This window comes from Crocodylus porosus, unplaced genomic scaffold (genome assembly GCF_001723895.1).
Source record: "Crocodylus porosus isolate Cpor-Errol unplaced genomic scaffold, CroPor_comp1, whole genome shotgun sequence".
Lineage (NCBI taxonomy): Eukaryota > Metazoa > Chordata > Crocodylia > Crocodylidae > Crocodylus > Crocodylus porosus.
Window position 1 is genome coordinate 9,230,036 of NW_017728920.1, and position 23,753 is coordinate 9,253,788.

At 44.1% G+C, this 23,753-nt stretch overlaps 1 protein-coding gene across 1 annotated transcript; it reads left to right on the plus strand.

Annotated features, from left to right (window-relative positions):
• The first annotated feature begins 2,746 nt into the window (after positions 1 to 2,746).
• Positions 2,747 to 4,523, plus strand: DDIT4 (DNA damage inducible transcript 4). The gene is made up of 2 exons (XM_019538563.1): positions 2,747 to 2,971; positions 3,105 to 4,523. The coding sequence occupies exons 1-2, from the start codon at positions 2,785 to 2,787 to the stop codon at positions 3,593 to 3,595; spliced, it is 678 nt and encodes a 225-aa protein (XP_019394108.1). The 5' UTR covers positions 2,747 to 2,784; the 3' UTR covers positions 3,596 to 4,523.
• Positions 4,524 to 23,753: the final 19,230 nt, after the last annotated feature.

Genomic DNA, 23,753 nt, shown 5'->3' on the forward strand with positions numbered 1-23,753 from the left:
TATGATCTTGGAGGCCTTAGTCTAATCCGTACCACAGAGAGCATTAGTTCTCCACTCTATTTATTGTAGCTTTATTAACATTCTCTGCTTAGGAAGGACAGTACCCAAGATAGCTCATGAAATGGATTAGCAATATGGTCAGCTTCAATGATAAAGCTGCAATCAGCAGCACAGTAAGATAAATATGTCTTTATCTAAAATTAATAGATTCTCACTTTGTCATGCCTGCCAGTATTTTACCATATGTCAAGTTATAATCTTTAAAAGTTCACAGTAAAAGGGATTCACATGGCCATAACACCTTTTGTTACGAAATCTCAAAGGGCTTCATAAACTTCAAATAAACCTCTCAACACCAGTTCAAAGATAGGGAAGTACCATCACCTGAATATTCCAAGCTGGCTAACTGAGCCAGACAGAGATTAGTTTGATCTTTTCAAAGTGAATCTATCTTTTCATCAGACCCTTCAATAGAGTTAAAAATTCCAGCTCCCTAACCCCACCTCTTGCTTTTCCCTCTAGAGACAGACACACTTCTTAGTGCAGGAAGATGATAAATGTTTAAAAACCTGCTTCAGCTTTTGAACATAGTTTAATTCTGAGGATTTTCTTATATATAATCAAAGACAAAGTTGATTTTTAGAAATGCTCTGTAATCTGTATCACCATCAGCTAACACCCTGCACATCCATTAAATTTATGACCCTGTACCTTAGCTATGTGTTTCATTTATAGTCCTGGCAGACAGCAGAACAGTGTCACCTTAACCTCTATCATTTACAACCCTGAGTAAGACAAAAAAAGGTAAAAGTTACCCAGCAATGTTGTTATTTATTTGTATTATGCTCATACCTAGTCCCCTATAGGGAACAGGGCCTCCACTGTGTTAAGTGCGCATCTGTCAACGCCCTATCTGCAGATACACAGAGTACAAGTAACTGTTCAGTACCTCAAAAAAAATCAATGGAAGTCACTAATAGATTGTTTACTTGAACAGCAATTCTGGGAACTAGATGGTGTTTTTCCTCATATTGCACCACTAAAAAGGGGGTAAATTAATGTTACTCAGAACTTAAAATAACAGTAGTCATCTCAGCTCCTCACTGGGACAAATCATATGAGTTTTCAGACAAAATGGTGACTTTTTCAGAGCCGTGAGAACCACTGGAAACTTGCAATATATGAAACTCCTAGCGTGTCCACTATTAAGCAAATACTAATACATTGTACAGGGTACAGGCATATTTAATTTTAATGAAACTATTGCCAAAAAGCCTCAATTAGGATAGCATTAAAAATGAACCTGTGACATGTGAGTGTTAGCTGTAAGATTACAAGCTTGCACCTGCTGTAACTAGTGTTAAACTAGTCCAAATGAGTTTCACAACACAGAGATGTTCAGTTGCAGTGCAGGCCAAGTTACAGAGAGCAGGAACAATGTGTTAGCCTACTGTAAAATCCCAGGTACATTTTGTTTTATAGTATCTAATAAAGATACTGAACAATCTGCATAGGAGAAGCATTCCCAAACTTTTCCATGCCATGGATTATATCCTACAGACTCTTATAGGCCCACCTCTATTCCTAGTTGCTGTCCAATAGAAGGAGCCACTGTCCCTTCTGTTCATGATCATATAACCTTTCTGTAGCAGTGAGATCAGTTGCTTATCTAAAAGTACAAGAAAAGTATTTAATTAAAGCAATTGTTTGGAGTTGCTTCAGGGATGTTATGTTCTTTTAGATGGGATGACTAGCAAAGCAGAGCAAATGAGAGGATGGGTGATCTCTGAGTAATGCTGTTTTGTTGTTTTCCGATGTTCACTGGTCATTTATCAATACATAAATAATATCCTGACTCCAGCTGTGTTCTGCAACTGTTTCCACTAACTTCAGAACCGAAGGTCAACGTCATCAGTGATTAAAAAAAAAGAGGTCACAGGGTTTGTAACCAGCCAGATAGAAAATAACACCAAAGCGCGGGGAGGGGGAGAAAAGCACCTGGAACTCAAGTGCAGCAACCCACATCAATATATAGATTTACAAACTACTGAGGACTACATCAGAATAAGACACAAGAAAATGGTGAGGGCAGCAAAATGTGTCCGTGTAAATAAATGAAGCGCTCATGAAAGGTGCTGGATCCCAGATCACTAAGAGGACCCGGAGCTGAAGTCCTTGGATTAGGCTATGCAGAGTGTCTTTACTTCTAGTAGCTTGCCACAGATTTGGGGAGCCAGGTGAGGAGGCAGCAAACCGCTAGGAGGGAGGGAGTGAATGAATGACTGATGCCCGCAGGGCAGGAAGGGCCGCCAGCGGGGCGCTCATGCCCCCCTTCCCTTCCTCTCCCCCTCCCTTCCCCCAGTCTGACGAAATCAGGCGCCGAGTTGCACTGTACGGGGATTCCCCTCCTGAGGCACCCGCCGCGCGGGCGGGGCGGAGCGGGAGAGGCGAGATGGTGCTAGGACCCCGCGGGCGCCCCTCCTGCAGCAGCCCGCTTGCTACGTGCGGCGCTCGCCGTGCCCCAGCGAGGGGCGGGGGGAGGGGCAGCGAGGGGCTTCTCCGCAGCGTGCGACCCCGCCTCTTCCCCGCTGGTGGGGGAGAGGGCGGAGCGTAGCGACTGTCACCGGGCAGAGCGAGCGCTGCGGACGTGCGCCGTCCCGCTATTGGCCAGTGCAGCCTCGGGGGGCGGGGCCGACTGCCAGCGCTATTTAAAGAGCCGAGCGCCGGCGCTGGGGGTTAGAGCCGAGAGGCGACGGGGGCGGAGGTGTTGTATTCCTCGCCGCGATGCCTGGCCTGCGGGACAGCTTCGCCTCTGCGCTGCCGCCCATCCCCGAGCAGCGCGAAAGCCCGCCCTCGCCGCCCGGCCTGCGGGGAAGGGGCCGGGGCCGGCCGCACGGCGCTGCCCGGCGCTGCGCCAGCCTCGAGGGCTCCGACTGCGAGTCCCTGGACAGCAGCCTCGGCTCGGAAGAAGGTGAGGGCCTGGCCGGGCCGGGCGGGGGTGGGTCCCGGGGCTCTCCTTCCTCGCTCCGTTTTCCTCCCCAAATCGGCTGGGGGGTGGGGAAGGCCGCGCCGCGCTGACCGCCCGTCTCTGTCTCCCCTCGCAGACGCCGAGGAGCTGGAGGAGGTCTCGCTGCCGGACTTCGACTTGTTAAACGACCCCGAGGACGAGCTGCTCTGTGCCAATCTGATGAAGCTCATCCAAGTCAGTCTGAACAAAGCCAACATAAACGCCAAACGCTGCTCCCGCCTCCTGATGCCGGCCCAGCTCGTCACGCAAGTGGGCAAAGAGCTGCTGCACCTGGCCTACAGCGAGCCCTGCGGCCTGCGAGGGGCCCTCATTGACCTGTGTGTGGAGCACGGGAAGGGCTGCCACCGGGTGGGGCAGATTGCGGTTGACCCCAGCCTTGTGCCTACTTTCCAGCTGACCCTTGTGTTAAGACTGGACTCCCGCCTGTGGCCTAAAATCCAGGGACTCTTCAGCTCTGGACCATCCTTCACTCCAGGCTTCAGTCAGTCGCTGAAGCTGAGCACTGGGTTCAGAGTTATTAAAAAGAAGCTGTACAGCTCTGAGCAGTTGCTAATAGAGGAGTGTTAAGGGCTCCTCCTGAAGGAACGACTGTTCACTACTCCACTCCTATAGAGGACCAGGAGAAACAAGTTACCCAAGTGCTTTGGAAAAAAGTTAACATAAGCTGGTTAAGATGTGGCAACTCTTAAAGCCACTTAGGTTAGACTAGACTGATCTACAGTTCTACAAAGATAGAAGGGAATAGTCCAAACAGAGGAGGAAGCTTGCTGGAAAACATAACTGCACTTTGCTTTCCCTCATGACTGAAGTAACTCTAAGTGCATACTTGCTCACAGTGGAGGTGGATAGCAGAGTGCTAGCTTTAAATTTCTTAAGTGATTTTTTGTAGGACATTTTACTGACTTCAGTTAGACAGGCTTATGACCGTGTTGATACTAGATAAAGCAGCAGGGCTGCTTCAGGGGTAGACAGTTCCATACTGTTGACTGACTTAAAAAAAACAAACTATTGTAATCAATGGGGCTCTTTTTTTGGGGGGGGGGAGGAGGGGAGTGAATGAACGATGGTTAAACTAAAGGTCTAATGGGACCAAGTATGTGTATTTGGATCAAAAGAAGTTCCACTACTGAAGTTAAGGCAGCTATGTGCAGACTTCAAGTCACTGAAAAAGCCAAGACTGTTGGATTTATCTTTTTTTGTAATAATAACGCGTATAGTGGGGTGTTTTTTTGTTTTGGTTTTTTTTTCCTTTTTCATTTAAAGGAAATGCCACTGGGAGCTGCCTTTTAGCCCCTTGGTACTGTATGCTGGAAGGAGATGGGATGTGATGCTGGTGATGAGGGCAGGAACCCTCAAACAACCTCTGTGAGATGCCATACTGTGCTTCCATTGATTACAGTTTACATTTAATACACTTGACGTTCAAGTGCAAGACTTCCTATGCAATTGTGTTGTTTTTTACTTTTTTGTAATAAAACCTTTTCTAATTGATAAACTGGTTGTCTTGTCTCCTCATGTCCTCTTCTTTCCCCCCCACCCCCTAAATACAGCTGAACACCATACATTCTACCTTCCTCACAGTAGCCCTTTACCCTGTTAGCAAAATCTTTCTTTGGGCTGCTGTTGGTGAAGGAAAGGTAACAAAATTTGAGCATTAGTTAGCTCCAGCATGGTATAGTTGGCCCTTCTGGAAGATGTCTCCCTTTCAACTTCTTCCCTACCAGAGCTCTTATAACCTAAGAATTATGTGCCTTGGTCATTTATAGTGAAGTACAGTAAGAATACCACAAGACCTACACTAATACTTAAGTTAGCTTCTAATTGCAGTACACGAAGGGATCAGTCAAAGGTGGGACAGGTGAGTTACTCCCATGGGCAAGCAAGGTAACGGGAAGTGTTATGGAGGAATAGGTACTATCTAGGGGGAAGGTGCATCTACTATTCCAGTGCAGAGTGCATGATGGAAGGATTGCTCTCATGACAGTTGTATTAGAATGCTGCTTAGTTCTAGTTTAATGTTACAACAAAAGAAGATAATTAAAAATTCCTGTTCTTGATATGGAAGGGAGGTGGCCAGAGCAGGAAAAAAACACTCTTTGGGTTTCTTTGCAACTAAAGAAACAAGCAAACCCTAATTTAAAGGAAGGCTGTCTTCATTTATTTGTGTTCTTATTTTTGTACATGATACCAGAAATATATAGGAATTTAGAGGTACGAGGGAGGAACTTGTTTAAAATAAGTGGCATTAAACTAAGGATTAATTTAACCCAGTGTTACTTCTCCAAGAAGTGGAAAATCCAAAGCTTTTAGAAAAGACAAAACACCTGAAGATGCAGTGAGGCTAGAAGAAAACTTCAGTAACTTCAGTTTCACATATTTCTTAAATTTTAATGACTGGTCCTTTTTTCTGTCGCCTTACTACTTCCACAATACTTATTAAAGGACTCCTCAATCTGCTATGGCAGCCTCATAATTAGAAATACAAACAACAGTGTTGTGGTTGGAGTCGATGGCATTGTCAAGGACTGAACTGCAACGTGCATATGTATGCATTTTTATCATCCAGTTCAACTTTCACACTAGTCCAGTATCCAAGGGACAGAAGCTTCATTGTTTAGGTCAGCCATGAACATTAGGGAAACATCTCTCACCCCAAATGAGCCTTCTGAACATCAACAAGGGACTCAAAAACCTGCATCCATCCCTATATTAGGCAAAGCATCATCATGTCTTGAAAGATTTTAAAGGTGGTGGCAGAATGAAAATAACTTATTACCTTGGTGAAAACACAGTTGTCATACAGAAACAAGTACTGGCTGAGGAAAAGAAATCTTACCTAGGTTTATACCCACTGCCAGTCCATCAGGTTAATGGGATGGCACTAGGTGAGAGAATAAAATCTGGCATATAATCTTGAGTAAATTATGTTCTGACTTTTGAGAGTAGTGGTAGCAAATAGGCATTGCATTTGGTAAGGAGGTAGTTAGAAATGGATACCATTTTATTTTGCCAGTGTAGACTGTTCATATGTGGCTTTGATGTCCACAGACCTGAGGTTTAGGTTTGTCACTGGTTCTTGAAGTGGGAGGCAAAGAATCCAGGTCAGCCACAACACACACCAGAAAAGCCAGATTAATAGAAGACTAGTAAAATCACACCTAATTTATCCTGACCCCAGTTGTTACCTGTTCCCCCTCCCCACCACCACCCATTTCAGTATCATCTCCAGTGTTTTCTCCTGAGATCTAAAGGAGAAAACAACAGCAACAACAAAATCACCTACAGTTACAGTGAAAGCTTCATTAAATTGCTTGACAAATTAAAAGGCAATTTGGAGCCAATGCAAAATGTACAGGATAAAAGGATTTTTTTAAATTAAAGGACAATGTTTGCAATAAATGTCTTTTTATTAAAACAAATGTAATTTGGGTTTGGGGATAGGAAAAGATCAGGCATGGGATTACTGGTTTTGTAATCCAGTTCCATGGAGTACTGGCATCAGCTATAAAGCAGCAGCACAATGTCAAAACTTTGCTTTGCTTTTTAAAGCTTTTCAAACAACCCCCTTCCTGCTCCACACACTCAGGCATTTTCTAAAATCTTTGAGTCTGGAGTTGCTTCACAAATGACTGAGCAACATCTTTTCCAAGAGGCAAAGTATCCACTTTCTGGGCTTCTACAAACACAAGGTGCTTGCAGAGAAAATGATAAACTGAGGAGAGCAAAGCAGGTGGCTCTTGGCTGTAGGAAGCAAGAGGAGTGAGGTTCAGCACAAGACAGACATCACATGGGACTTGCTGGAGCCTGGGAGTCTGTACCATTCAATCTAAAATGGACATTTCTCATTATGGGAGAAGAAACAGGGTACAGGGAGTGCATGCCAAATATCTCATTCCCGTGTCATTTACCAGCTGCTGACTCGTAGAACAGCAAATGGATTAGCAGCCAAAGCACGGGGGCCAAGCTGCTTGCTCTTTATTCAGGATCCACTGAAGAAGGACTCTCCCATGTCACATGAAATCACATCAGACTTCAGAAGGAACAGGGCATACATGAGAAAAGCATATGTTTTACTAGACTGAATTAAAAGGATCTTTCCCTAATTTAAATGGCTTGCTTCTGTGAAAAGGAAGTAGAAGATAGAGCCTTGTCTGGACACAGAATTCATATTGCTTTAAACTAGAGCAGCAGAGGTAAAGAGGTATAACCTCTCCTAGTCTGGAGGCAGCTATAACTCTATGAAGGTGTTAATGTGGCTATAACTTCCATTAGTATAGCTGTGGCTACAACAGGGATACCCCTGTATTTGTATGTGTGTGTACACCCCTCCAATGTCACACTCCTCCCAACATGTTACACTACTATAGAATCTCTGTGTAGACGAGGCCTAATACAAATTTGGGAGCAGGCATTATAGAGGTTACCATATCATCAGCATCAAATGATACTCTCCAAGTTATTACTATGTTAACTGTTGCAGCTGTATACTCCTATAGCAATGTCTGTGCAGCAATGCCCTTGTAACCTTTACCCCTCTTCAGGGCTGAAGTTACATTTAGCCCACTTGCATGGTTACAGAAGCAGGGAGATATAACAGGTAAATTGTAACAGCTGATGACCACAAAGCACTCATGTTTTACAGCAGTTAAAAGTTGCATCTATAGGTAGCCTATGACATAAAAAGATCATGAAAATTGATTGTAACTTGCTATGGAGTACAGATGGTTGATCTCCGTGTCAACCCTCCTCATTCCAAAACCTCACAGCCTTCTCATCACAATTCCTGTCAGAATTGTGGCCCTGTGGTGGCATAGGCTCTGTTCCCTGTTGCTAAAGTAGGACACAGTACTCAGTATACATGGCATGTAGAAGTGCTTTTCTTCTGTCAAAAAGCATATGCAAACACAGCTACCCAGGCATGCAAAAAGGCTGTTTTCTATGCATTCAAGTAAAATATTAAGAAACATGGGACAATCTTTTTTAAAAAGTACCCTTTGCCTACTGCTAGAAACAGAAAAACCTTCTGTTCCAGGGAGTAGCTGAGAGGGATGCTAAAGATACTGCACTACCACATCCTTGCATTAAACTTTTAAGCCAGCAAAAATTTAAACTGTGATACATCATTTACCATAGAACCACAGAATGCCATCAAGGGACATCATCATCTTGAAATGTAAGCCATTTTAACTGGAAGAGGTGAAAATATTTTCAGGTTCTGTGCCTGCACAAGTTTTGTCATCTGTATCTGTGGTTTTACAATCACATGTTCTTTCTTTTTAATGCAGTTTCCTTCAGACATTGATGTGTCAATGACCCACGCAAACACCAGAGGAAATTGTGTGTGAAACTGACTGCACACAAAGTTCTATCAAAGGGACAAAGTGTTTGTGCAAAGTAGCTACATGAAAATAGATTTGTGCCTTCTTTTTATCTTGCAGTGATTATCACCTTAGGCATTATTTATAACAGGAGAAGAACCAACCTTTTCAGACAGAAGTCTAATTTTTAATTTGACAATATCCCTTTTAAATAAAGTCATTCCATCTTAGCTAGGTCTCATTCCTGGCTGATGGAGTCAAGCCACCATTCCTGGACTTAGTATAAGTTTAAGTTCTTATTTTCATATTTTAAAACCCTTGTAGAAGTTGTGCCTTTAATTGTATCTTGTCTATTGGACAGTCAACAGCTGGCATGTAGAACTAGATTTCAAAAGCAGTCCAGGCCTGACTATCAGGCACTCAATAACCACAAGTTTTCTGAGAATTCTGGCCATGATACATAATAATGATAGTCACTTTGATGCTGCAGTATTGGGGAAGGGATGAGGCACTGACAGGCATGGTCACATACACTAATCTTTACAATAGATGGGGGTCCCAGTGCCAATGGGAAACAAGCTGTCCTCTAAGTTTTAAGCACCACATTATATAACACTGGTCAGAACCAGTTTAAATCAGCCTTAGAGGTGCTATTCTACAGCTAAGCCACTGAGATCAGATTCTTTTTTTAACTCCCTGAATTGGAAATATATGTTAAGTGCAATCATTTTCTCTCTTTTTCTTCTAAACAGCAGCTGTCAGGACATAGAACATAAATCTGATGGCTCTCCTTAGGTTTCTGCTCAGCAGTAAGGGCTGTCCAGGTGACAGGTCATGTGCCACATTAACTTGGAGAAGCAACAACTTCGAGTGAAACAAGAGAGAGGGGCCTCTAGGAACAGAGTGTGCTTGGCAGCAATAGCTGCTGTGTCTATCCACTGAGGAGAAAAGGAACAGCCTTTTATTTGTAAAGGAATTGAAAGCACTGTCTGCTAGTGCTGCCTACAAACTGGCCAGTCCTGCGGGGCTTGTCTTCTTCCTCAGAGCTGTAGCATGAACTCTTGAGTTGCATACATCTGCAAAGTTCTTGCAATACCAGTGTCTAAACTCTTCAAGTTCCTTAGACTTTCTTTCTTAGTCTGAAAAGGTGCTGCCTACAACAACATTTTAATCCTTTATGTGGTGTTACTAGAGAGTGTTAATAATCCATACTATGTTCTCAAAAATCTATGAATCAATGAATCTAGAAAGGCCCATTATGATCAAACACTCTAACATACATATCACAAGCCAGAGACTGCACCCGGTGATTCCTGCATCAAATCCCACCATGTGCGTGCAACTGAAGCAGTCTCTTTGACAATCAGTCTTCTTAGCTAATAGTTAAGACCAAATTCACAATGAATTTGAAATCTAAAAAAGCTGAGCTCAGTAGTAAATAGTGAGCCTTGTATTATATGGAGTTTTGAGGGGAAAAAAGAAGGGAGTGAGAATCATAAAGATACACATGTAGACTATGAAATGCAAAGCAGCTGTCAAACTGAAAGAAAGGAACAGAAAACCAAAATCAGTGCCCACACAGGAGAGTTAAGGGATCACTGTTGACGTAAGAGAAATATCTACCTGCGTACACCTCCCCCCTAGGGCACAGGTATAAAAAATACAGCCTGCAGGCTGTATCCAACCTGTGGAACCATACGATACAGCTAGTGAGTCTCAGACCAACCCTGCCTACAGACCTGGTCTGACACACCGGCTGGACCAGGTGCTGCTGATACTGCTCACAGAACAGGGCCTGGTCCAAGGCACAAGCTGCATGTGCTGCCTGTGTCAGACCAACCCTGCACTCTGGCTTCAGGTATGGTCTGGATCGGGCCATACTGGAGTCAACTGGCTATTGGGGCTGGACCTGATGCTGTCTGCAATGCAGGGGCCAGCATGGAGCACATGGTGCATGTGATGCTTCACCAGACAACCCTGCATGCTAGCTCCAGTGTGCCCAGACAGCCCAGAGCCCAGCCTTGGCTGCCTCCGGAGCCAGTACTCAGATCTGGGCCAGCAGGGTGCTGTATGCAGCATACATTGTATGCCAGTCCCTTGGGCCACAGGCAGTGCTTGGAGCACTTGGGTCTAGCCCACATACTGCATGCAGTGCAAGCCACAGAGCAGGGCCAATATATACTGTCTGCAGCCCAAGTGCTGGCAAGGACAGTGTGCTGCACATGGGCCACCAGACCAGCCCTGCCCTCTGGCTCCAGCATGACTGGATCCAGCCCACATACTGGCCCAGAGACCCTCCCTCCAGCCCATGCTGCTGGATGAGTTTGTCAGCCCTGATTCCAGGGATTGGATGTACTTTTAAAATGTTTAGTGTTATTTAATAAGTTAGATTATCAACAAAATTTTGATTAATAAAGATAATCATTCAGTTTTCAGCATATTTTTTCAGCCTTAAGATGGCTGAAACAATATGCCAAAACTGGATATGCTAAATAAATAAAATTCAGTTTTGATTGGCAGGATATACATCTCCGTATCTTGTCATCTGTGATCTTTACATTTTTATCAAACCCAGAGAATGAAATGCATCTACACACATGAGAGCTTTGCTGACCCAGCCCAGCAGTCATTACATGACTGATGACGAAGTGAAAATACATTTGAGCACATATGAATGTCTCACTGTGAGTCAAAGCCTGAGACAGCCAAAACCTGCAGAGGATGACTAATGCGGGTGTGCTGAAATTGGCTAACCAAACAGACTTGAATACAATACCTGTCCAGGTATGAAGTAAAAAACAAGACTAAAAGAACAAGTCCATTTGTATATAAAGGGACAGCATATTCTGGGCTAAAGAAAACTATGAATAGTGTGGTTGAAGCCATGCCTAGAAGCAGCTTGTGGTTTTATAGATTTTGTTCCCTGTCTTTCAACCATAGCCTGGCCAAGTCTATAACGCAAATATTTACCTCCCTTTGGATTTTCAGGCAAGGAGCCCTGTCAGAGCATTTCCACTCAGCATGTGTAATGGTGAAGGGGGAAGTATCCTCTGTGGCAAAGAGCAAAGGAAAGAACAGGGCAGAAAGAGGATGGGCTCCAGACAGCATTGTTTTCAATAAACAGTCCTATAAGGCATTTTAGGAAGTTTGGTGAATTAACTTCTAAAGTGCATCTCTTTATGACTTTTTGGTCACAGCATTTTATAAAACAGTCTTCTTGAGTAAGGATGCCTGAAGTTCGAAAGTCTTCACTACATGTGTAGGGAATAGTTGTGCTGAGATGTCTTTTTTTGAGCTATTTTAAACCTTTGACCCTCAAAGGTATTAATTTTATTCACCTTTCTCTACCTTGTGGATGGCTGAGCTGATGCTGCCTCCTGCAACTCTGTGACATGTGAAGAGAGATAAACAGCTAGCACCAGCTGTTAATGGATCAGAGCCAGGAAGAGCTTTGAATACAGAATGTGAATGTCTATATGCGTGGGTGCACGTGCACGTGTCTGTCAGAGGAAGACAGCTACTTGTATAGTCACTGGATCATTCTGTCCTGTTTAGGTACAATGAACGAATTTCAGAGGGGTGTTAGCTGTCCCCAGTGCAGCAGTGCCTTCATTTAAACAAATGGAGAGAACTTGCTGAGTTTATGATAGAGATTATAGAATGAGGTTGTCTGCCAGAGGAGGGACGTGAACTCAGTAACCCAGTCCTCTCAAATGTGCATCTTTCTTTCCTGTAGAAACTGAAGGCATTTTAATGAACTGAGGGTCTTTTTTTTAAATCTGTGTTTTACTTGTCTTCTTTTATCCACCACAGAATAATTTGGCTAGCTGAGACAGCACACTCTACAGTAAGTACTGATTGCAGTCTAGTTCCTTCATTATTAACAAACAGATGAGGTGAGTGTTTAATCAGGTGAGACCTGGATTAATCATCACATTAGACAAGTTTTTGCCAGGTCACTCTTTTGAGAGTGAGCAAACCTCACTCCTCATGACATTTGTGTGGCCTAGAAGGAACCAGGAACTCCCAAGCTACAATTCTGTCTCTGACACTGACTCTCCTTCTCCTGGTCACTTAACCTCCCCTAATCTCAGTTTCCCTGCCTGTAAAGTGGGATAATATTTACGTGCTTTGTAGGGTGTAATACACAGTTATCTAATACCTGCATGGTGCTTTGAAGATGAAAGAGCTAGAAGAGCATTATTGCCAACGCCAGAACATGAGACATTTCTCTTCCCCCAGACCCACCTCTGATTACTTGTTTTCCTTTCTCCAATTCTATGTACCTAAGGAGGAGATGATCAAAAACCAAAAGCAGGACTCAAGATAAGTGAATGGATGACGATGTACAGTGTCAATATAATTTTCCACAGTGTTCCCTAACCTTTATCTAAATACATTCATATACAGTGAAATGACAGCATGTAATAGGAAAGAGAGAAAAATCATATTCTACTTTGTGTCCAGCTGCTAACTGTTTCCAAAGATGGGTTCAACATTTTGGGATTAGTAATGCACCCCAATATGCCTCCAACCAGTGATGGGAACATAGGACAACTTTATCTCTAAAGATTCCCCTGCACTGGCAGAATATTCCCAAGGTCATCTCAACTAGGTTTAAGGTAGCTTTGTGTCACCAGACTGGGGGTGGGGAGGCTAGGGGAAAAGTCACCCTGACCTTGATTAGACTTTTTTTCCCCCTTCTTATTGTGTTTGGATTGCACCACAGATCAAATAATCTCTGAAGAAAGGAATATAGTTTTGTTGAAGAATTATCCTCTTCTGACGCTGATCTGTATCCTGTAAAACCACAAAGGATCTATATTGTCAAGAGTTCTCACAGATGGACTCTGATCCCCAAAGCAATGTCTAGAAAGTGATTATTCTAGGATTCTATATAAGACTTTGCTGCACTGATAAGCAAGGACTGAATATAAAACACAAAGAAGGTGCTGTCTTGAACCCACAAACTGCAGAATGCACAGAAATAATCCACCTCAGTGTGCTGCAGCACTGCACTGCACATGGTCTGCAGCCACCTGCGCTGTTCTGACATCCTTGCAGCACTGTAAAGCCCCAGTTCATTGGTGTGCAACAGCCCATATCACTTCAATTTAAATGAAGAAACCAAACCAAGAAAAAAAAATCAGAAAACTAGGACCAAATGATTACCAAAAATGGTACCTTTGATTATATCTATGTAAAAAGAAATAGAGATACTTATTCTTCAGAGTCAGCAAAACATACGTTTCCACAGATGTTAGAAGAGTGAAAAAAGCAGACAGCCCTCATCCCCACCACTGAGCATACACTGCTACTAAATGAAACTATTAATCTCACTAAGCAATAAACTATCATAAGGTTGTATGCACAGCAACAAAAGCAGGAATTCCATATCACCCTAGCAACCAGGTTGCTATATCAAGATATCCAATTCTTCAATAAAATGCAGCATAAATTCTCTTACAAATAGGCACCCACACATGCCTTTGACAAAGTGCAGTACAGTACGACTCAAACTACGTTTTTATTGTGCTTACTCAAATATATTGCTTTGCTGCAGCCATTGAATGACTAGTTCTAAGAAAAAACAACATCAAGACTACAAAGTAGGTTGGGAATTAAGACTTAACTCAGACTTTACCAGACACTTATGGATAGCAAAGAACAGAATGGGCCATTTTTGGTTAGAAAAATCCTCTCCCCTGCACAATTCAAGAACAAGGCATGAAATTCCCAACAATAAAGAATTATACATATTTATTGTTTATAATAAACCCTTCCCCATCATGTGAATTAGAAAATTGGAGTTGAAATAGTGAGTGGAGGACATCAATAGTGGGTTTTGGATACTGATTTTAGGCTCTTTGTTTTACCCTCCACATAAAACACTGTAAAACACTAAGATTTCTTTTTAAACTCTTCCCAGGGAGACCACCCTGCTCCTTGTTATCTTGTCAATGGTACAATTTACCCAGTTTGCTTTCTGTCAATACCGCTTTTCACAGTTAGATAAAAGACCTTATATCTGCCTGGGATAAGAATAAATTTGGTCTTTCTCTTCCTTTTCTGTCATGTTAAAATCTTATTCTTTTGATATAACTTAATATCAAAGCTCTCAGAACTGAGGCTTTGTTTGGGCTAAAGGTTAACATTTTTCTGGCATCTTTCTAGTTAACAGGATTGACAGTTAAGTACAGATGGGACTGAGCACCACAGCCCAGTCAGGTTTCAACCCAAGTGTTCCCAAAGCAAGGTGGAGTTCAGATTTGGTTCTGCCCATTGCAGCAATCAGATAACTAAAGAAGAACTCTTATAGGCTGTTTGGTTCAGGCTCAGTCACACATAAATTATGTATGATTCCTGCTCAGAGAGTTCTGACAGTGATGACATGGTCAGCACATGGATGAAACCTAATTATTCTAAAGCATGGCTTACCATGGATGTCAATTAATAGATGATTTTAGCTTCTGTCAGCAGTGATTAGGCAAACCACACAGCTACTATTCTTGTAAGAATTCAAGAGCGTTCACAAGAGATGCTAACCCAATTTCCTTCTTCTGGGTGCATAGGAATGAACTTCCTTTTGTCTCTGTTACACTAGATATAGGTCGTAAGGGTTAGGGACAGACATTCAACAAGCCGGAGCCTGAATTAATTCAATCTTTGCAGGTTAGTCTAACCTAACTATGATTAAACAATTTGCAACTGCACTAATTCCCTGTGGACTGAGGAAATGCAGGCACGTGCCTGCAGTTGCTCAGGCCAGGGACCGGGGGACGCTAGCATGTGTCCTCGGCTTCAGGAAAGCTGTGCTGGGGGTGGTGGCCAGTCTGGGCAGTAGCCTTGGCTGAAATGGCCAGGGAGGGGTTTAATTCCCTCCTTCTTGTCCCACCAGCAAGGACCCAAGCCAGGTCTGCCGGGTGCTCCTCCTTCACTGCTGTGAGGGCCAGGCATGGCCAAACACTGGCTGGCACGGCCCCCAAGGCAGACGGGGCACGGGGTGGGGGGTTATTCCCCCCTTCTACCCCCACTATCCCTGGCGGACTGCAGCCTGGTCTGCCTACCATGACTGCCGTCGCCACGGCTCACTCCCTGCTAGGGGAAAGCAGTGGAATAAGCCCCCTCCTGCTCCCTCCACTGGATGCCAGGGAGTGGGGGGATTAACCCTCTTCTTGCCCCCCACCTAACAGGCCTTGCCAGCTGGCCTCTGGCTGTGCCCCTGCCCCTCCCTGGCTGCCTGCAGTGGTGAGGGGGCAGGGCTCTTGATGGGGGCAGCAGCTCCTGTCATGGCATTGGGGAGCACAAGTCTCTTCCCTGCAGGGGGCCATGCTGTGGGGTGGGCAGAGCTGTGGTGGACTGTGCGTGGCAGCACTGGGGCTTGGAGGGGGCCAGAGCCCTCCAAGCTGCTGCTGTCATGGTCTGCAGCAGCTTTCCGTGCTCTCCAGTGCGCCCACCCCTGCCAGGAAGGGACTCATGCTCCAGGAACCTCTGACAAGGGCTGCTGCCTCCATCACAGTCACTCTCTGGCCAGTTCAGCCAAAGCTACTGCTGGGGCTGGCTATGCCCTCGCTGCTGGAGCAGCCAGCATGGAGAAGTGCAGGTCCATGCTGGTGGGACAGGGGAAGAAGGGGAGAAATAAAACTTCTTCCTTGCTCCCTTCCAAGCCAGCATCTAGCCAGATCCTTGTCCCTGCTTGTCCCTGCTCTGGCTGGGGAACAGAGGGGCAGGGCCAGCCCTGCTGTGCTGGAACAGAGAGCCTATCCCAGTGAGTATGCTGAGATGCTGGGGGACTCTGGTTTAACTTAGCCAGGAAGGGGCCTGGGATAGACATTGCATAAACCAGCTTGAACTCAATCATTTCAGTCTGCTGCTACATTCAACCAGGCTTATCTCAGACCGGTTTCAGCCATTCTGAAGCTGGTTTATAGGCACTGAATACATACCTACAATACAATACCTACATACATACAATACCTGTACTGGTACAGGTTTAAACCAGTTTTTGATTACTTAAACCGGTTTGTGTGTAATGTCTGTCCCTAGCCAAGGGGACGAACTCACAGCCTGGCAGGCAGTTCTAAGAGGCCACATGTTCATGTATTCTGAGCATAAACATGATCTTCCAGAGGCCAAATGATGGAGCGCACTACTGATGACAAGCTTGGAAGCTGACAAGTTTGGAACCCATCTGAGCAACACAACATAACTTCCTAATAGTCTTTATATTGGTCCTAATTTGGTTCAACTGAAGTATTAGGTGGGTTCAATTAGACAAGCACTGACATGACAGTGGAGCCTGGAAGCTTCAGAAAGCTTAACAAAACAAGGCTTAAATGGCAAATGGCTACAGAAGCCCAGCTCCTCAAAAGGTAAACACCCAACTCCCACTGATTTCAAATACCTTTGAGGATCTAGATCAGTATGTGTTTTTCATATTATACTGAGGCCTGCCTGTGACTGGTCTGTGTAAAGCCATCTAATTTAAAATCCCGGGCACATGACACTGTGTCTGCTTTAGAGCACACAGCCAATGAGTCTGGATTTTGTTCTTTTCAGAATCTGCTGATAGAGCAGATAAAGGAGATGTGAAACAAAAGACGTTTCATTCTATTTTTTTTAAATTAATTTTGTTGAGTTTCTGGAGGGTTCATATGGGTCAGAGCAGGAATGGCTTGATCAGAGAAGCAAAACAGAAGATTACATAGGACTGCAAAATATTAGGAACAGCAAATTGCTTAGTGACTGTTTAGAGTACAGATGACCGGTAGGAACTGAGGGTGCAAATATTTTCCATTATGCCTTACACAACAAAAGCCTGAGAGAAAGCACTAGTTCAGAGGCCAAAAAGCTTTTCTGACTCTCCAAATACAACATTGGTACTTCGGAAACATTGTAGTCATCCTCATGATGCCTTCTGCCATGCTAACCCTGATGGGCTGGCACCCCAGAAACCCAACTGCATTGGTATTGATTAGCAGCTAGATTCCTCAGTCCTAACATTTACTTCCTTTACAGCTGCATGGTGGCTAGCAGTCTCAGTTTGGCAGGGACAGTCTGAAGTTTTTACGAACAGTTCTTATAACCTGAAGTCGCAGATTACATAGGGACGATACAAAAGATATTTAATGGAATTATTGTGCAAGCAGCAGAGATGCATTCGTGAGAAACTCAGGAATGTGTACCTCAAGCAACATTTGAGAAAAGCACATTGATTATTCAGGGGTACAACAAGAGATAAGAGTACACAATGAAGGGACTAAGGGACAGGAGGAGAACCTCACGCTGCCTTGTCAGTGTCTCTGTTGGGATTGAGAAAGATGCCTTTGTGGGGAAGAGCATGGAGAGATGCCATACGTCCAAATGGACTGGAAGTATAGAAAGGTTCTTTCAAGATGTCAGAGTTGGGGCTTCCCCTAAAGATGCCAGGTTGAGGTAAGAATTATGAGATACTAAGTCTACAAGACAACTGCAAACTGGTGTGGGACAGTTTGTCAGAGTGGAAGATTGTATGGAAAGAATGGGGCCTCCAGGGGCACTGACAGAAGTGATGTTTTGTCATGCAACTGGCCTCCTGAAGTATTCTATAGCTGTGCCCTGACATAAGAACACAGCTTCAGAGCACTTTAAGAGTGCCCAGTCACATGACAACCATGACAATACACTCACTCCACCCTCCAGCGCAGGCTGGGTAAACCCCAGACCAAGCTTCTTCCTCCTCCTCCCAGGGGAGAGAGGCTGCAGACACACAGCCACTCCAAACTGCAGACCCAGCAGCAAATGTCTTTTGGGTCAGGGGAATTTCTGTAACTCATGGCACTTCCTGTAAAGCACCACAAGCTACAGCAGGCAGGTGCATGTCTGTCAGTGCAGATGTTGCAGCTGCTGAATTAAAACCCTTGAACTCTGGCTTCATCTCTTCAGTGTCTCAAGAAGAGAAATTGAAACATAGGCCTCATGCAGCTTTAAGCTTGTTTTAAGGATGAATCTTTCCTTTCAGATTCTCCACTCAGTATCGCCCTCATTAGGACTAACACTTGGGGTATGGAGGATGGGAAGAAGGACAAAAGCAAGCAAGCATGAAACACAGGGCTCATACCTGCCCCAGTGACTGCAACAGCAAAACATATCTCAAGGTAAAAGAGCAGTCAGGTCTTTTTATTGGGCACCTTACTCTACATGACCCCTGTATACAGGGGCACCTCCTGTCCAATCCATGTCTCATTTACATAAACCAGGCCAGGAGGCAAGTTGGTGAATGCTGGGACAGATCTCTATAGCATGTGAATTACCTGGAAATCACTGGTAATTCAAGTGATTTTATAACCACCATAACCACTTGCTTAGCCTCTTCTGGAGGAAGATAGAGGAGAAGATGCAGGTTACCTTCATCTCATTGTTAGATGAGTGCAGATCTGTTGGGCACCATAGATTGGCTTGCTCAACCTGTCCACATTTTCCTTGAGGGGTTAAATTCTGGAGATCTTCTGGGCCAAAAAGGGGAAAGGTGAACAGACCTGGACATTTTGATCCATTTTTGGACTTCCTCAAGAAACCATAGGATTTCACATCATAAAAACTGCCTGAGCATAATCTTCCCTTAGGAGGTTTGGCATGGAATGGGAAAGACATGCCAATTCCTGGCAGCCTAAAACATGCAGCAAACACTATTTCTTTTGCTAAACAAACTTTCTAAAGAACACCAAGACATCATGGAAAATTGAAAAAACAAACACTTTTCAGTTTGAAATAATCCTACTTGTGTGTCAAACTAGCCATCTCTGCCCTGTTCTTTTGCAAGGACATTTACTGAAACCAGGGCCAGAATCACCCCTGGGACTGCAGACTCCTGACAAGCAAAAGTTCTTCTGAAGGAGACATGACAGAAAAACAAGCTATGCAAAAATTCAATTCTCCTCTGCCAGGCAAAAGTGAATAGAGACAGATGAGGAGGGGGGCAAGGCGAAGCAAGCCAATCCCCAGGGAACTGCTCTCACAAAAGTATGGCTACAACTCCAGCTTGCTTTCTTCTAGTGACACCCTTGGGAGAAGCTGGCTGTAGTACCAACTGATACCTTCCCAATGCAGTGAAAACCTCCTCTGGAGGCACACACTGTTGTAATGTTCTGCATTAGGGGTCTGTAGGAGTCTGTCTGTTCCTAGAGCATTTTCTCTAGCTGGTGCCGAGTCAGAGGATAATCTCATACTGTTTGGTACTGGCATTCATAGCCCTCATTACTATTGGGCCTAGCACAAACACAAGGTAAAAGATAGCTCCTGACCCAAAGAACTCCCAGTCAGGCTTGGTTGCCGTGAAAATTATTCTACAATGACACAAAGAGGATTCTGACTTCAGAAGATGAGCCCTAGGAGCACAGGAACACTCTGACACCAAATCCTAGTTAAAATAAAATGTTCTTCTCACATTTGAAAAAAAAGACAACAAAAAGAAATGGGGGAATGAGATTTAGAGGTTAGAGAGAGAGAATGGCTTCTGAACAGCATGTTTTTACAGCTTTTCTGGGAGGAGTCAGTGGCTCTTTCATTGAAAAGGTTTTATTTAGCTCCATGCTTGAAAAATAAGCAGCCACATACAGGGCTGTTTTTGTGCTGCTGTGGGTAAGGACAAATTATATGGAAACATACGATTGGCCAGTAGTAATAACAGACATTCACCAATGCTGAAAAGAGGACCGGGCTAAACTGGAGAGGCCAGGATCTGCTCTTGAGATATGTGGAATCTTCCTGCTAAGCCAAGCATAGGACTGAATATTTTTACTATTCGGGCTCTGAAACATGAGCTATTCCCTGGCTAGGGTTGCAGTGAAAGGGTTCAAGGGCAACAAGCCAGCATTTGGAAATTTACTTTCTAAACTCGCCTTAGGAATTCAGGAACCACTTTGGGGCTCAGCATCTATTCTGAGTCTTTGCAGTGGGCTCATCTTTTCAGTTCCAGAGTCTCAGATTTTTCATTAGCCACGTGTTACTGAAACAGTGTTAAAAACAGCCTGTCACTATTATATTCCTGATGAGACTGCCCCTGAAGTCTGGTGTGTCTGGAGGAACTGAGGCCTGTATGGAGTTCTGTCCAGCTTCGATCTGTTCAAATACGTCCACTAAACCCTTCAGTCCTAGACCATACTGCTGAGGAACACTCCATCTCTCAGAGCAGTGGTTGGCAATGTTTCAGAGCCTCAGACCAGAACAACTCAACCTGGAGCCAAGGAAGGCCGGTATTCTAACCTGGCCACCACTTAACCCCACTGCCTTGCCTGCAGCTTTTTGCTGTCCGGCCCTGACACAACCCTTCACCACCTGGTCCTGGTGTGGGTGTAGGTGAAGGCCCTACCCCACTTCCCCCCCACCCCCTGTGTTAGCACTACCTGAAGCACTAAGGTTCAGGATGGACATCAGGAAACTACTTTACAGTTAGGGCTGCCAAGCTCTGGAATGGGCTCCCAAGTGAGGTGGTGCTCTCTCCTACCCCAGGGGTCTTCAAGAGGAGGCTGGACAGATATTTGGCTGGGGTGATATGACCCCAGCATTCGTTCCTGCCCAGGGCAGGGGGCCAGACCTGATGATCTGTTTAGGTCCCTTCTGACCCTAAGCATTATATAACTCTGAAGCCCCCTGGATCCAGACCCAGGTCATATGTTGCTGACCTGTGTCTGTGAGCATTTCCTTTTAGACACCTTTTGATTTTCAAGGGATAAGGAACCAAACAGAAACAGCTAAGAAAACTCAAATGCCACCCCTAGTCTGTATTCCTTACTCTTCTAAGCTGGTCTACACTTGAAAGTCTTGCCAGTTTGGTTCTATTGGAAGAGTCCCATCAGCAACCACCCTTGCAGAAGAGATGTGAAAGGACAGTTTCACTCATACACCAGTCTCTCCAATGGCTTCCCCCGCCCGTCAGATCTATGTCAGATATGGACGCAAGTTTTTTCACATTCTTTACTGATGCAGCCATAGAGATTACTTTGTCAGCAGCAACACACATCTTTTCCTCTTAAGCTCCACCTATTTCACACATGCATTTTTTCCTTCCTTTTCTTGCCCTCCTAATAGAATTTGGCTGCACTTGAGAATTTTCCCAGGAGCACGCTTGGCCCCAGTTAGATATGCTGAACATATTTAGATGGTTTTCTTTTCTTTTGGGTTTTTTTAAGCATTCTGTCAGCAATGCCTTTGGGGATTCTTGAGGAGTGGCTGCCTGTGAAAGTGGAGAACTAGACTCAAAACCTATCCCTTCTAGTTCTGTAAACCCAAAAGGGATGTGTCAGGGCTCTGGAGCAAATCAGGAAGACAAAAATCAAACTGGAACATTTCTCAGCTCTGGACTAATGCAAAAAACTAATCCCAGCTAACCCCCTCAGGCTTGCAGGGGCTTACCCATTGCACAGTCTAGGATGCAAAATGACTAAAAAGGGAATACTTCACTGCCTTGCTCTCTGACAACTCACTGTAAGCAAAGAAAGGAATGGTTCTGAAAGCTTTGAAATGTGCACTGTTTATCTATCCATCCCTCTCTGGATAAAGAGCTCCTGTGAAAGGAGAAAGAGGAGATTCAGGGAATGCAGAGGGGAGAATCCTGAGAACCTGTAGGAAATTTTCCCCTATGAGGAAAGGACTATGCCAGAACTAGGGGTTCTGACTCCTGTCCTTTCAGTTACTGCTGTTTTTAAACATAAAGCTCATGCTGTTGTTGAGTTAGTTAAAACCAAATAAAACATAAGATTGCTCCATCCACCATGCCACCACAGCCTGAACAGACGGCACAACAAGGGGAGGTCCCGTACTTACTGCAATGTGCTTTGGAGAGGAACAGCCAAAATTCAGGTTAAGGTGCTCCACAATTTAAAGGAAAAAGCCCATCTGGAAACCATTTTGAAATGAACATCAGCAAACATGGTTTTTGCTCTGGTGAGAGCAGGGTAGGGTTTTTCTAATATGGTTTCTGAAAGCCTCTCTAACAGTTACCTAAGTGAGCTTATCTTGAGAATGGCTTTCAAAATTCGCTTTTAGTTAAATCACCCCTGTCCACGTGGCTGGAAAATGTACGTCAATTGGAACACTTTAAATGCCAGGTAATTAAAAATGTTTCCCTGTACTATCAGCATCTAAAGCACCTATCACCATTCTTTTCAGCAACTGTTCTCTATGTTTGGAGGGTGTCTGACCTCTTTGGACACTACCACAAACTAAAAATAACTCCAACAACAATGGTGACATCTAATCAGTCTTTTCTGCAGTATAGGGAAAGCAAGGAAGTGGGGACAGAGAGAACTGGCAGCAGATTTTATTTTTAGGACCAGAACATGAACAATAGTCAAGTGAGGTCTGAATGGGAATGAATGAACAACAAAGACACCTTCCCAGGTAACAGTGGGACATATCCTGGAAGATACAGATCAGAGTAAGATGCTTTGCTATGCTATACTACAGCCTTGTGGCATTTATCTTTGCAACGTTTTCTATACTTAGCTCCTCACTTATGAAATACTGTACATGCATTGGGAACTTTAGCAATTCAGTATTACAAGTGTAAAATAGCTTAAATCCTTCCCACTTGGAGTAGTCCATAACATGACTGCTGTCCCTTCTTTTGACACCAGCATCTTGTTCCAACACTGATGTTGCCCCTTTACAGAGTAGCAGCAAGTGACGGGACTTTGCAGGTTGGCTTCCTGGTGGAGGGGAGATCATGATTCATCACTGACACTGAAAAGAGTTTAAGTGTAATTTGCTTTATTTACACAAGCCCTACATTGAGACTGCCCTACACATGATGTTTAACTATTTCCTTATCCATGAAACACAGCTGATCAGTACTACAATCAGTTTTGCCTCAACAACAGTAATCAGAGCACAGGGCAGAAAACAAACTCTCCCAGATGTTCACACAACCTCCTCACTCCTCAAGCTGCCAGTGCATAAACCTTTGCATTACTTGAAACAAAGCACTGGGCTACACCTAGGCTACACCTAGAAAGATGTTGATCTCTAGGGGACAGAAATAGAGCTAGTCCAAAATTATATTCTACAAACTTTCTGAAGTCCACAGAAAAAAAGCTCTGTTTTGGTGGGCCTAAAATGACATGTTGAAACAACACTCTTTTCCAAGACAGCCACATTTTCCCCTAATTTGATGTGCTTTCAATTTCTTGTTAGATGGAGACACATTGTGATTTTCACATGTACAGAGCAGACAAAATTAAGGTTGCAAGGATGGTGTCAATTGGTTGCAGTGATAGAAGTGGGTAGCTGACAGAATTCTTGAATGGATTGTTTCCAGCTTTTTCTAATGTAATTTGGAGAATAGCATTATTTTTTAATGAGAAAGAAGGAGAAGTTAGTAAAAAATCCATTGGAGACTCATTCTTAAATCTTTGCACTTAAAGGACAGA

What these genes read in the sequence shown, in the direction of transcription:
- DDIT4 (XM_019538563.1), top strand. Translation starts at nt 2,785, where the DNA reads ATGCCTGGCCTGCGGGACAGCTTCGCCTCTGCGCTGCCGCCCATCCCC. An exon ending in CAGCCTCGGCTCGGAAGAAG is followed by an intron (nt 2,972 to 3,104) that starts GTGAGGGCCTGG and finishes CTCCCCTCGCAG; the next exon opens with ACGCCGAGGAGCTGGAGGAG.